This window comes from Muntiacus reevesi, chromosome 1 (genome assembly GCF_963930625.1).
Source record: "Muntiacus reevesi chromosome 1, mMunRee1.1, whole genome shotgun sequence".
Taxonomy (NCBI): Eukaryota; Metazoa; Chordata; class Mammalia; order Artiodactyla; family Cervidae; genus Muntiacus; species Muntiacus reevesi.
In genome coordinates this window covers 130,433,796-130,449,723 of record NC_089249.1, presented here as the reverse complement: position 1 = coordinate 130,449,723, position 15,928 = coordinate 130,433,796, and the positions used below count along the sequence as shown (strand labels likewise).

The 15,928-nt window shown below is 36.9% G+C and overlaps 1 protein-coding gene across 1 annotated transcript in view; it reads left to right on the top strand.

Annotated features, from left to right (window-relative positions):
- The window catches only part of TNNI3K (TNNI3 interacting kinase), a 311,086-nt gene that overhangs the window by 202,858 nt on the left and 92,300 nt on the right, over nt 1-15,928 (top strand). The window contains exon 21 of the mRNA XM_065910902.1: nt 15,436-15,545. Within this exon, the coding sequence (XP_065766974.1) occupies nt 15,436-15,545 (110 nt within the window). The remainder of the gene's footprint in view (nt 1-15,435; nt 15,546-15,928) is intronic.

Genomic DNA, 15,928 nt, shown 5'->3' with positions numbered 1-15,928 from the left:
GCAGAGCAATAGTCATATCTCATACTGTCTTTTCAAGGTATTTTCCTCCTAATAACTATATGGTCTTTAATTACACTCTGCATACTGTCTAACCAAGAGCTTTTCACATAGTACATGCTCTGTACATAATTGTCCTAACCTTTCTCTATATGCTTTCATAGTTTTAAATGATGGGATCTGGCCCTTATTATAGTGTGGATAAGAGAACTCTATTTTGAACTGGACAAGAATTGTTGCTTATTTCTTGTTCTGATCTGTTATCATCTACCTCTTAGAATATGATTTCTGATAAGATTTATGCATATATTAAAAAAATCCACTGTAATTCTAGACATATTGTAGTATTTTTATCAGAGCTTCCCTTGTTCTTCCCTTGTGCTTCTCTTTGGCTTCCCTTGTGGCCCAGCTGGTAAAGTATCCACCTGCAATGTGGGAGACCTGAGTTCGATCCTGGGGTTGGGAAGATCCCCTGGAGAAGGGAAAGTCTACCTACTCCAGTATTCTGGCCTAGAGAATTCCATAGACTGTATAGTTCATAGGGTTGCAAAGAGTCTGATATAACTGAGCAACTTTCACTTTACACGTCTCCCTTCTTCTCATCTCCTGTATCAAAATCAGTTCACCTCTTCCTATGGATTTTACATCCTAAGAACATGTTAGATTTATCCACTATTTATCATCACCTTCCACCATCCCAGCTCAACACCATGTTAGTCATTTAAATTATTGAAATTGTCATTTTAAAAAAATTATGTTTAATTTATATAGTAGAAGTTGAGATATAACTTAAATAGTAAAAGTTACCATTTTAGGCTAATAGTGCAAGGAGTTTTAACAACTATATACAGCTGTATAATCACAACTACAATCATTATAAACAGTAGTTCCAGTATTTCAAAAGTTCCCTCATGCCTCTTTGGAATCAATTTACCTTTCATATCTCCAGCCCCTAGCAACCACTGATCTGAATTATGTCCCTATAAGTTTGCCTTTTCCAGAATGTCAAATAAATGGAGTCATGTTAGTACATTTATCAGCTATTTATTCTTTCACATTCCTATGTAATATTCCATTGTGTTGATGTGTGTGTATGTGTGTGTGTGATCCAGACAGTCACAGGCTTCAGCATAGTCAATGAAATAGAAGTAGATATTTTTTCTGGAATTCCCTTGCATTCTCTACTATGCAACGAATGCAGGCAATTTGATCTCTGGTTCCTCTGCCTTTTCTAAACCCAGCTTATACTGAAAGTTCTCAGTACTTGTACTATTGAAGCCTAGCTTGAAGGATTTTGAGCATTACCTTACTAGCATGCAAAATGAGTGCAGTTGGCCAGTAGTTTGAACATTCTTGGCATTGCCATTCTTTGGTATTGGAATGACCCTGTGACCACTGCTGAGTTTTCCAAATTTTCTGGCATATTGAGTGCAGCACTTTAAAAGCGTCCTACTTTAGGATTTGAAATAACTTGGCTGGAATTCCATCACCTCCACTAGCTTTGTTTGTAGTAATGCTTCCTATGGCCCACTTGACTTCACACTCCAGGATGTCTGGCTCTAGGTGAGTGACCACACCATCGTGGTTATCTAGGTCATTAAGCCCTTTTTTGTACAGTTCTCTGTATTCTTGCCACCTCTTCATAATGTCTTCTACCTCTGTTAGGTCCTTACTGTTTCTGTCCTTTATCATGCCCATCCTCACATGAAATTTTCCCTTGATATCTCCAATTTTCTTGAAGAGATCTCTGGTCTTTCCCATTCTATTGTTTTTCCATACTTCTTTGCAGTTTTCATTGAAAATAGCCTTCTTATCTCTCCTTGCTATTCTCTGCAATTCTGCATTCAGTTGAGTATATCTTTCCCTTTCTCGCTTACTTTACGCTTCTCTTCTTTCCTCAGCTATTTGAGAGCCTCCTCAGACAATCAGTTTGCCTTCTTGAATTTCTTTTTCTTTGGGATGATTTTGGTCCCTGACTCCCATACAATGTTATGAACCTCTGTCCATACTTGTTCAGACACTCTGTCTATCAGATCTAATCCCTTGAATCTATTTTCCACTTCTACTGTATAATTAGAAGGGATTTGATTTAGGTCATACCTGAATGGTATAGTGGTTTCCCTACTTTCTTCAAATTCACAATCAGGAGCTCAGGATCGGAGCTGAAGTTTCAGCTCCAGGTCTTGTTTTTGCTGACTATATAGAGCTTCTTCATCTTCAGCCACAAAGAATGTAATCAATCTGATTTCAGTATTGACCATTTGGTGAGAAATGCCCAGCTGGATGAATAACAAGCTAGAATCAAGACTTCCAGGAGAAATATCAATAACTTCAGATACGCGGATGATACCACCCTAATGGCAGAAAGTGAAGAGGAACTGAAGAGCCTCTTACTGAAGGTGAAAGAGGACAATGAATAAGCTGGCTTAAAAGTCGGCATTCAAAAAACTAAGATCATGACATCTGGTCCCATCACTTCGTGGCAAATAGATGGGGAAAAAATGGTAACAGTGACAGACTTTGTTTTCTTGGGCTGCAAAATCACTGCAGACAGTGATTGCAGCCATGAAATTAAAAGACACTTTCTCCTTAGAAGATAAGTTATAACAAATCTAGACAGCATATTAAAAAGCTCACACATGTTAAAAAGCTCACTTGTCTCACAAAGATCCATATTGTCAAAGCTATGGTTTTTCCAATAGTCGTGTACGGATGTGAGAGTTGGACCATAAAGAAAGCTGAGCACTAAAGAATTGATGCTTTCGAACTGTGGTGCTGAGCAGACACAGACTCTTGAGAGTCCCTTGGACAGCAAGGAGCTCAAACCAATCTATCCTAAAGGAAATCAACCCTGAATATTAATTGGAAGGACTGATGCTGAAGCTGAAGCTTCACTACTTTGGACCCCTAATGCAAAGAGCTGACTCACTGGAAAAAACCCTGATGCTGAGAAAGATTGAGGGCAGAGGGGGTATGGGGGTATAGAGGATGAGATGGTTGGATGGCATCATCAACTCAATGGACATGAGTTTGAAGAAACTCCAGGAGATAGTGAAGGATAAGGGAAGCCTGGTGTGCTGTAGTCCATGGGGTTGTTCACTCAGACATGACTAAGTGACTGAGACTAAGTGACTGAACAGCAACAATGTGTAAAGTCGTCTCTTGTGTTGTTGAAAAGGTGTTTGCTATGATCCGTGTGTTCTCTTAACAAAATTCTGTTAGCCTTTGTCCTGCTTTATTTTGTACTCCAAGACCAAACTTGCCTGTTACTCCAGGTATCTCTTAACTTCCTACTTTTTCATTCCAATCTCCTATAATGAAAAGGACATGTTTTTTTTTGGTGTTAGTTCTAGAACATCTTGTCAGTCTTCATAGAACTGGTCAACTTCAGCTACTTTGGCATCAGTGATTGAGGCACGGACTTGGATTACTGTGATATTGAATGGTTTGCCTTGGAAACGAACTGAGATCAATCTGTTTGTTTTGAGATTGGACCCAAGTACTGCATGTCTTGTTAAGTATGAGGGCTACTTCATTTCTTCTCAGGGATTCTTGCCTGCACTAGTAGATATAACAGTCATCTGAATTAGATTCACCCATTCCCGTCCATTTTAGTTCACTAATTCTTACAATGTCGATGTTCACTCTTGCCATCTCCTGCTTCACCACCTCAAAGTTACCTTGGTTCATGGACCTAACATTCCAAGTTCCTATGTAATATTGTTCTTTATAGCATCAGACTTTACTTTCACCACCAGACACATCCACAACTGAGCATCCTTTCTGCTTTGGCGCAGCCCTTCATTCTTTCTGGAGCTATTAGTAATTGCCCTTTACTCCTCCCCAGTAGCATATTGGATACCTTCTGACCTGGGAGGTTCATCTTCCAGTGTCGTGGTTTTTGCCTTTTCATACTATTCATGTCTGTGGGGTTCTCGCAGCAGTAATGCTGGAGTGGCTTGGTCCCTCTTCCAGTGGACCACGCTTTGTCAGCACTCTCCGCTATGACCCGTCCATCTTAGGTGGCCCTGCATGGCATGGCTCATAGCTTTGTTGAGTTACGCAAGCTCTTTCACCACAAGGCTGCGATCTATGAAGAGGTGTGTTGATGTACCTTGGTTTTATTTATCCATTCACAAGTAGATGATCATCTGAATTATTCTGTTTGGTGCTATTATGAATGTAATTGCCAAAACCATTTAGGTTTTTGTGTGTTTGTTTAAATTACTCTTGGACAAATATATATGATAATTACTAGATATTACAGTAAGATTTTTTCCAAGGCATCTGTACCACTATGACTTGTATGAGAAGTGTATGAGAATTTCAGTTGATACACATCCTTGCCAGCAATCTTTTTATTGTCTACTTAAAATAAACTATTAACAATTTGAGTAGGTATGTTATGGTAAATAGATGTGGTATTATCTTGTATTTCTCCAATGACTAATAATATTGATAATTTTGTGTGTTTATCTGCTGCTTATATCTCTTTCTTTGGTGAATTACTTGTTTAAATTATCTTATATACTAATAAGAGTATTTAGATTCTAGATAGATTCTTTCATCTGTTATGTGTTTTGCAAGTAGTTTCCTCTAGTCTGTGGCTTGCCTCTTCATAATCTAACCAACGCCTTTCAAAAAACAAAAGTTTTTTTTTTAATTTCAGTGAAATTTACTTTATCAAATGTATAAATATTTTTTTGTGTCCTATCTAAAATATTCTTGCTACACTCAAGATCACAAATATTTCCTCCTATGTTTACTTATAGGAATCTTATAGGTTTAGGTTTTATATTTATAAGATCTATTAGAATTACTTTTTAATGGCATAAGGTAAGAGTTGAATTTGTATTCTTTGTTAATTTTTTTTTAATATGGATGCCCATTTTTTTAGCGTGATTTATTTAAAACACTTCCTTTATCTATTAAGTTATTTTGGTACTTTATCAAAAATTAACTGACCACATATGTATGGACTCTATTCTGTTCCATCAATATTAAGTCTTCCCTTATGTCAATATCATACTATATTGATAAGTTATAGTGAATCTAGAAATCCAGCTTTGCTCTTCTTTGTTAAAATTGCTTTTGCTATTGTAGAGTTTTTGTTTTTCCATATAAATTTTAGAACCAGCTTGTCTATTTCTATAAAAAAATCTTGCTGGAATTTTGACTGAATTGCAGTGAATCTGTAGAGCAATTCAGGAAGAATTGACAACTTATTCCAATTGATAAACAGTATATCTCTCCCTTCATTTAGGCCTTTGATTTCTGTCATCAATGTGTTTGTAGTTTTCATCATAGAAACCTTACAAATTTTTTTTTATTATTTCTCTGTATTTTGTGTTTCTTGATACTATTTTAAAGGTTTATTAATTTCAATGAATAATGGTTTTTGTAAGTATAGAGATATAATTAATTTTTAACAACCTAGTGCCCTAAAAATTTGCTAAATTTACTTATCAGTTCAAGTAGCTTTCTTATACATTTTTGGGGATATTAAACATAGATGATTATGCCATCTCAGAATAAAGAATACTTTACTTCTTTCTTTCAAATATGTGTATTTTTCGTATATTTTCCTTGCTTTCTCACACAGGCAAGGGTCTCTAGTACAATACTGAATAGAATTAGTGAAGTATATATACCCTACCTTCATCTAAAGTTTTATCCACCACCACCTTAGTTCCAAGTGCCATCTTTATCACTTTACTGCAATAGCTGTTTGACCATTCTCTCTTTGTTCTTCTCTTCCTCTCCAATCTCTATACATCTACTAAATGATATTTTAAGAATATAAATGTGACTATGTTACCATTGCTTAAAATCATCCTATGGTTTCCCTTGTTCTTAAGAATAAAGCTCAAAATTCTTAATATGTCCTGCAACACTCTACTCGATTCAAGATCTCTTTGCTCATATTATTTCACTTTCTGTGCTCCACCCACTCACACCTTTTGCTTTCTTGAATGTGTCGCATTTCATCTGGCCTCTGGTATCCCTTCACATGCTCCGCTTCTCAGTAAATGCAATTAGTGATGACTCCACAGAGATTACTATGAGGATCAAATGAGATCATTCTGTGACTGAATTTTATAAATTGAAATCTCTCTGCAACTGTAAGATAAAAGATAAGGGCAAATTGTAATGCAGGGTCAAGTCTTCCTATGATTCTGTGCTTGAGTAGAATCATCATTCGTCAGGAGCCCATATAATAACTTTAAAATCACCCTTGACTTTTCTCTTTCCTTCTTTCTTTCCTTTTCCCTTCCTTCCATCCTTCTTTCCTTTCTTATTTACTTTTGTTTTTCACTTGTTTTCTTATTTTTCAACCCTTCTTTCTAAATATCTTTCAAATGTATCCACTTACCTCCCTCTCCATGGCTACTTCCTTATTTCACAAGTAGAATTCTGCAAATATCTTAAATGTCTCCGGTTTTGCTCACCATCTTCTTTCCACCAGTTTCCATACTATGACTAGGTATAGCTTTCTAAACACTCAAATTTGATCAACTAGTTCCCCTTACTTAGTCTTCAATATATTCCTTTGTTCTTAAGATTAAAAAAACATTTTTAAAACAATCTATTGGTATACAGGAATGCCAGTGATTATGGTAGGGATAGCAATGCCAGCTGTTAAAGCAATTCCTGTGGGAGCACTGACAAGTGTGCTTAGCTGCCACGATATTTTCTTCTTTGGGTTCCAGGGTTTCTTCCCCCCAAAAGTACATCCTGATGGACTAAAGGACAAAATTACAATGTAAAGTAACTGCTGCAAAACATCACAGTAACAGTTTACTATAGAGTCCATGGAATTCTCCAGGCTAGAATACTGGAATGAGTAGCCATTCCCTTCTCCAGGGGATCTTTCCAACCCGGGGATCGAAACCAAGTCTCTCTCATTGCAGGCAGATTGCTTACCAGCTGAGCCACCCAGGAAGCCCAAGAATACCAGTGTGGGTAGCCTATCGCTTCTCCAGTGGATCTTCCTGACCCAGGAATCAACCCAGGGTCTCCTGCATTACAGGCGGGTTCTTTACCAGCTGAACTCCCAGGGAAGCCCTAGATATAGCTTTCTAGACACTCAAATTTGATCATCTAGCTCCCCTTACTTAAAGTCTTTAATATGTTCCTCTGTTCTTAAGATTTTTTAAAAAATCTTAAAACAATCTAAAAGCCCCTGTGGTTAGGCTTCTTCTTGCCTCTCCAGGTCCAGCGCCTACCACTCGCAGCCTCTCTATGCTGAGTCACGGTGAACTGTTTCGTTTCCCCAACAGGACACATTTCCTCTCACTTCCATGTCCCTGCACACGGGAGGTGTTTGTCAGACACACTCCTCCCCACTTTTCATCATACTAACTCCAATTTACTTTTAGGTCTTAGTTTAAATATTACTTCTTCCAAAAATAGCCTCCTAAATTCTTCTATATTCAGTTAAGTGCAGTCTCTTCCATGCCCTAGGTTGCCATTTATTATTGTAGTTATCATATTTTACCTATATATTTTTGCAATTTTCTCTACTCTTTTACCCTTTGCTAATTATAAAATGAATATTTCAAAAAGATAAAGATGCCCTCTCTCATGGGCCCTCAGAAATATTTACTGTTTTGGAGGGAGAATATTATATAACAAAACAGAAGTCTCACCAAAGAATAACTTGAATCCAATATCTCAAATGTTAGAATTTACAGTACTTTATTGGAAAAAAGAGTTTGTTTATGATAGATGCTGAATTTTTTAAAGTTAGACAGTTACCATGCATCAAGAACTGAGACTGTTAATATCATTGCAATGGTTAGGCAGTCTAGCAAATGTTCAGCAATAAATTATGTGAAGGATCACATTCAATATAAGCTACATATTAGCCATTTACAATGAGGAACAAATCCATGACTACAGTGTGGGACAGCATTATCAATTATGGGAACAGCAACATTACACATGGCTCATCCTCCTGGATTTAACAGAATCCTATTTCCTGGGAGGAATATATAAATAAAATGCAAATATTAGCATTGACTACAAGTGATACAAGTGATGAGTGTGCCTTTAGAAGAATTTAGAGTCTGTTTTACACAAAATATATTCAAGTTAACCTTATAATCTCAGGTTCAGAAAAAACTGAAGAAGCCATCACATTCAGCATCCCACGATCAAATGCCCACACAATCAGGGGAAGCAAGTAAATGCTTGATGCAGGGCAATGTGATGGACAGGAAATCACAAGCTCTGACTCAAGGGGACAGCTGCTGCCTAGCTCCAGCCAAACAGTGCCAGGAAAGAAACATAGGGATGCCTGCTCACTGTTGCCATATCAACTAATTTCTGTGTGCTTCTTCAGAAATCTAAAGATTTTTAAACATTGGCAATTAACTCAATTTTTTAGAAAATATTTTTCAGGCTAAAGAGACTTGGCATAAGTGTAAAAGCATGAGTCTTGTAATCTTACTCAAAGCTGCTCAAACAAGCTATACTTGAGTACTTCAGTGTCTTTATTTTTTAAATGGGGATAATAGTAGGACCTGCCTCAAAGGGTTGGAATGATGGCTGGCAATAGATAGCACTCAATAAATATTATCTTAAGTCATCATTAAGTACTCCTTTGGCCAGAAACTGTGCTAAAGTAAGAGGAAGACAAAGAGGAAAACAGCACTGCTCAGGAACTCGTAGTGTAGAGGGAGCATGAGAAAAAAAACAATCAACAAAGTATATCCCAAGTGGAGGGAATCAGAGTGCAAAGGATGGTCCCTGGAGGGCTCTCCTGCCCAGAATGGTGGTGTAATAGGATGTCAGGGCAAGATTCTTAGACAGATGATACTGAACTGCATATTTAAAAGATGAATACTATTTAATAGGTAAATAGTGGGCAGATGGAAAAGGTTTCCTGGCAGAAGGCAGCCTGGACAAGGTGCAGGGGCATCTTTCGGGAGGGATGAATCAGAGCTTATAAGGGAATCAGCAGCAAGAGACATGCTCTACACGTAAAGGAAGAGCTTCAGGGTAAAGAGCCTTCTTTGTCAATAGTGGAAGTCACTGCGGGATTTTAAGCAGGGCAGTGATACAACTCTGTTTTCTTAGAATGTTCCCTCTTGCTGCAAAACAAAGGGTAGATTGGAGAGGTTTGAAAAAGAAGCAAGGAAACATGGTAATCCAGAAAAAAATGTATGAAATCTTAACTAAGATTTCACTAGTGAAGAGAAAGGAGAGGCTGGTTTTGAGAGATTTTTAACAGGACTTGCTGACGGATTGAGGTGAGAGCACGAAGGAGAGGGAGAAGTCCAGGACTGCCTCTGGGCCTCTGACTTAGCCAGCTGGAAGATGATGGACACAGGAAGAGAGCAGATCTCTGACAGAAATGATGAGATGAGAGGGAGGAGGAGCCAAGCTATGAAGCCAAGCAGAGGGAGAAGAATCAGGCAAGATGAAAAAGAAGCTGGTATGACCTGGCAAACAAGACCTGCCCTGGATACATTTTAAAGAAGGAAACCAACACCTGCTTCCCAGATTTTCTCCCTCTCCTGGGTCTCTCGCCTCTCATATATCATGAAAAACTAAAGAAGTCTGGGATGAATCAATTCATCAGTCCATATTTTATCCAGTCCCATTCCCTTATAACCAGGTACTCAATTTTACAGGACATTTTTGGATTATAGTTTGGAGCCAGAGAAAAGAGTCTCTTATTTTCCTTTTGTTTCCATGTATGCTGCCTTCTGGTTCACAAGGGGACTCAACTCGGTGTCCTGGGATTCCTTAATGCCAGACTCTTAACTAAGTTTGGGATATGGCAGCAAATTAAGAACAACTGACAATTTATCCAATTTAGCCAAATTTTGGTGAATCTTCATATTGAGGCTTTACGTCAGAGGTGCAAACCTACAGTCCAGTAGCTAAATATGGCTTGCAAACTTTTCATGTGTCACATGTGGTTTTAAAAAATATGAATTAGTCCATGGCTGATTCTTGTCAATGCATGGCAAAAACCACTACAATATTGTAAAGTAATTAGCCTCCAACTAATAAAAATTTTAAAAAATATGAATTAATGTAATTTAGAGACCCAGTTATATCACAGATCTCACATATTTGTAGCCATTTGCTTTTTCTACCCTTGCTTAATATTAGATGACTATGTTCTGCTCCATATATGATTGGGATCCTAAAGGGCATAATATAGAATAACCCCAAAGGGCAGAAGCACGTTGCACATGTGGACAGTGCTTTGGCAGTGATGGGAAAATAGGAGTGAACTAAAGTTCTGAAATCCTGTTTGCTATGCTAATCCTATCAGTTTATCACTCAGAAGAGTAATGCCAGCCAGTCACTAAACAGATCACAGGAAAGATCAAATCGGTCCAATGGATGGTGATATTTCTATGAATATAGCTGATATTAACATTCCAATACTTCATTACTCTGACAAAGATTGCAATGAGAACAGACAATGGTGCAAATTAATCTATTCTTCTGACAGCCTGTAATGAGAATGGGATGTGGTTTAAAAAATTAAGCCATTCTTAGTACAATCTCAAGATTGCAATCTCATGGTCTCTCTCAGATGCTGTATGCTCTGGTGATACATCATTGAAAAGTGTCAGTTTAACAATGAATGTGTCCTAGCTCTTGCTGGGATGGTAGACTGCATTTGCTTTGTTTCACCACATCCCTACCCATTAAAAACAATGAAGTAGAATCAATTGTGTTTTTTAGAACACATATACACACAAACCAGAAAAAAAATTCTGGCAATTTTATCTTAGTCAAAACTTACAAACAAAATATTGTACTTTATTGCTCTCTTTTTTACTTTTATAAAACATAAGACAGGAAGTGATAGGTTACTTGAGGAATTCAGAATCTAGTACCAGTTTATCCATAAACAATGTAAAGCTAATTAAGTTCCTCATGGATTACTGCATAGTCATCCTCTCCACAATGACTATGTCATGTTATGAACTGGGGTTGATGACAGATAAGGTCTGTTATCTGTCTTATCTGACAGATAAGATCTGCAGTAACTCAATGCAATGTTTGGGGTCTAAAGAGAATAGAAAATATATAATAATATTTTTTGATATCTGGTTCTCTAGGCTCAGACTAAAAAGAATCAGTAAGAGCCTTAGATCTGTAGGTAATGATTATAGCAACAACAACAACTAACTTTTGTTGAGAGTCAGTAATGTGACAGATGCTCTATGTAGACTTTCTTTTATTTACTTCTAACTGTAACCCATGGATCAGGTTCTATCAGGATAAGATGCATGCTCAATATCATCTGCTACTAACAAGTATGGTCAAGACTTAAATTCATGGCTTCTTGTCCCCAAAACCCATGCTTGTCACCATTACAGTGTGCCCTCCCTGCTTCATCTTACATTTAGAGAAATTATACTCACAGAGGCAATTTGGCTTAATTGGGATCTCCCAGAGAGTTAAAAGCAAAGCTAGACTGAAAATTAGGCCTCCAGATATCCTAGTTAAGGGCATTTCTTACTATTCATACTGCTTCAGTTTATTGAATCCCCCTCCCAAAGTGTTTTGAACAAAAAATAACATTATGGGACTCAATATGTCACATGCTAGTGCTAAGTCACTTCAGTCGTGTCCGACTCTGCAACCCTATGGATTGTGGCCTACCAGGCTGCACTGTCCCTGGGATTCTCCAGGCAAGAACACTGGAGTGGGTTGCCATTTCCTTCTCCAACAATATGTCACAAGATATCAATAATTTAAGTGTGTTTTAATTTCACATCAAACAAAACCTAGTATTCATTCCACATTTCTTGATAGCTAAGCATTATGCTCTGTCCTAAAAACATAATAATGAACAACATATTAATTGGCATTAATCCATCATCTTCATTCATTTGTGTAATAAATGTATAGTGAGTTCTATATACCATGATCTATATTTTTTTCCAATGAAATCATATTTTGAACTATCATATTCATTGACTTATCATTACCTATCTATTGAATGACTGCTAACTGCCAATCATTGTGCTAGGCACAGGAGACAATGGTGAAAAGACATAGTCCTGACCTCAAGGAGCTTGTGATTTATTTGTAGAGACAAGCAAGTAACTAGGCAATTAAGTTAAGTGCATGCTATTATAGTATAGAGTGCTATGGGAGTCCATAGGAAGGGCCCCCAGAGAGAGTTTATCTAAGCTAAGACCTAAAGGACAGTAGACTAATGCAAGGAAAAAGGATAGGGAAAAAGGAATCACAGGCAAATATCACATTTCAGAACTTATGGTTGAACCATTAAATCAGTGAAAATTACAGTAATGCATTATTATTCATTCATTTAGTACTTCTTTGAAAAGCATAACACTTCATTTTTTTCTGCCTGTCATCACTCACATAGAATGTGCATTACATTTTGAATAAATGAATGAAGGTTAACACGTGTTGTATTGAATGCTTCTTCTGTTACTAGCCTCTTTTGAGAGACAACATTCACAATCTCCTTTCATATCTTTTCTTTTCTTGGTAACAAAGAACTTGAATCCACAAATCAAAACTGTGGTTATGCAAACACCTGAGGTTGACTCACAAATTTGTGTTTAATTTGTCTCATTCAGGATAATGGGAACTGCTCTAGAATTGTGCTGTACAGCATGGAAGCCACGAGACATACATGGCTATTTAAATTTAAAATAATAGAAACCAAGTAAAATTAAAAAGGTTCTCAGTCACACTAGCCACATTTTAAGCTCTTAATAGATATATGCTACTATATTGAGCAGGACAGAAGGACATTTTCATCATTGCAGAAAGTTCTATTGGACAGTCCTACTCTAGAATCTAGATTATAAAATTTGCCAAACTATTGATAACTATATCAGGGTATTAAAGGCACTCAATAAAAAGTTATTGATATTTTCAAATGCATCCTTATTCTCTTTTAATAGCAAAGTTTCAGTTGTGAAAGTGGAAGCCAATGTTTATATAAGTCATTTCACATATTTTATGTAGCAATCAAGGTTAAAAAATTTGATTAATGGGCTGACAGTTCTCTTTCCTGAATCCGGAATACCAGGAAAGTTCCCGGCTGCTAGTGTAGCATGGCCACTTAGGCAAGACTGACAAAGCAAAGCAATCTCAAAGGTGACAAATTTCAATTCCATGACCCTCACGTTGCATTGCCCACTTTCTGGCAGAGGTGCTAGTGAGTAGTATCACTGCCAACAATGCATAAAGCAAAAGGGAGAAGGAGATGCCAAGGCCTTGTAGAATCTACTTTGAATAATGAAGGATTAAATATCATTCATCTTAAACTGATTTTTCAGATGCAGTGCCAAGAAGCAAACAAGTAACTTTATATACTTGGTGTCAGAGTCTAAAAGAGTTTCAGAGGAGATGTTTGGCACCTGCATCTGAGTTTAACTCATTTTATGAATAGTCCCTCCCCACCCATTAGGAGATGTATAATTAGTTTAAATGTGTTCACTACACTGGCTTATGTGCTTATAGCTGCCCCAGCTCAACAATATCCAAATGATCATAAGGTGAAAAAGCAGGGTTAGAAGACCAATGATCATAAAAAATCAGTTTATTTGTTTGCTTATTTATTTACATTATTGCAAAATGAATGAGAAATAGTCAAGAGTAGCCACTGGGAGGAACCTAAAAAGCTTAGTTTTCTGTGACACAAAAGACATATTTTCTGTCATATTTTTAAATTTGCTAAATATGTTATAAGCAGTCTTTTGTTTCTTTGTTTTCTTAGTATCAGCAAGTGTAAGTCTACTTGATAGTTGCCAGAAATGGATGGAAAAGGTAACAAATATATTACAAAGGGCACTGAAGACAAAGGCAGGAATGAAATTCCTGACTCTTCCCTCAGCCTGGAACCACTGTACAGTTAGATGGCTATTGGAAGAAAATATTGAAATTTCCAGTTGGGAAAAGGGAATGAACTTAAGATTTCAAACACAAATAACTAATCAATAAATATTAAGCCTAACTATTTTATATTAGACATGAGCTCAATGATATGAAGAATATATAAGAAATGCTCAAAATACTTTAACAGTTGTTTCCTCTGAATAATAAGATTATAATCTCTCTAATTATTTTAATTTTCTAAACTTGTATGAAAAACAAGTATTAATTTTACATTTTGGGAAATTATGTAGTGATTCTGAATGATCCATAAAGCAAAATGTTAAGTGGCATTGCATATAATTGCATTACATCTGCTGGATGTAGATCTATACACAGAATTTAATTTGAGTAAACTTTGGTAAAAGGTAGTGGTTGTGGGTCATATCTCAAAAGTCATTAAGATAGAGACAGATGCTTGTGACATCATAAGAACACAGGAAGCAGTGTCCTGGAACTTTAGTCTCCCATGGGTACAGAGCAATTTTTCAGAGGAATAAAAGAGCTTCATGTGTTGTTTACGAAGTACTTTCAATGTGAACTGGCTGAAGAGAGCATGAAATCCGGGGGGAAAAAGAGTCTGTGCTAACTAATGGTTACAGTAAAATTTTTATAAATTAAAAACTACCCACATACACCCCCCCCACCTACATGCAATACACGTACACATATATATACACACACAAACACATGTAACAATAACACCTACCTTTCATGCACAGTTTTAAAGGATTGAAATAATTTATGTATGTATCTACTATGATACTTAATATAAAATGTGTTCAATAAAAGTAACCATAAGTTTAGTTTCCAAGGGAGTACAGAAATCACTGGTTGCACAACAGAAAAAATAATCAGCAATCAGGAATCTACCAAGAAGTCCCAAGAATCACAAAACAGTGATGGGGACTTTGTGATGAGCAATATTCAGAAATCTAAGCAAGCAGGCAACACTAGGGAGTTCAATCAATGAGCAGTATTAGCTAAAATGATGTATTGGAGTATCTGAGTTTAGCAAATAATATCTACTTCATACATATTAAAAATTAAAATGCCAACATTCTTGTAAACAGTAACCAGATTTAAGTTTTAAAAAATAACCTGATTTTCCCAAATGATACAAGTGCTCTCAGGGGTGCAAAGTTCAGTGGTACTTCATCTTACTATGTGTAATATAAATGCACTAGCCTGGGATTTATGACATTGTATAGCCTGGTCCGATTTGCCTTTCAGTCTTTACTTCTAAAACATCATGTACACACCCAATAGTACTTGCTGCTAATGCTCCCTTGTTTGTTTGTTCCTATATAAACCCCCTCTGCTCACCATTTGTTGAATGAACAACCAAAAGAATGAACAATTACAAACTTACAGTAGCAATTCATCCATTATGTTGCCTAAGCATTTAAAAAAAATATCATAGAACCCTCTTTGAATCTCTGCTGATGTTGCACAGATTGATTTTTAATGATTTCTTTGTTGTCTGTTCATATGTTTCTTGAAATAAATATGTGAATTTCAAAACTGACACGGCCATTTGGTTTGCAGCGGCTGCGGCAGCAGACATGGCTTACCACCACATCAGACCTCCCATCGGCTATTCCATCCCAAAGCCCATAGCATCTCTGCTGATGCGAGGGTGGAATGCGTGTCCCGAAGTGAGTAATTTTTATTTCCTCTTAGCAAATGTGTTATGGTCAAAATCTGTCACCAATAGTGTAGCTCCAAAGTCTACTTTCCGTGTGTATTTTAAGACTGTCAAGGCAGAAAGACTGATTTGCCTTCTGCTCTTTAGTCTCTAATTGCCTCGAGAAGTCTGAGCATCTCATATTTCTTTGCTGCTGCTCTCTAGTTCTGAAATGTTCCTCACAACTGATTAGTATAAGAGAGACCAGGGTATGACAGATGACTCAGTCTCATCTCAGCTGCAATTTTATTAACTACACTTGAGCCATAGTTAGTCATTTTTTCAAGAAAGAAGTTTGGCACAAGATGGATTTGTGTGGGCCTTTCACCAAGAGGCAGGCCTGCAAGCAAAGAC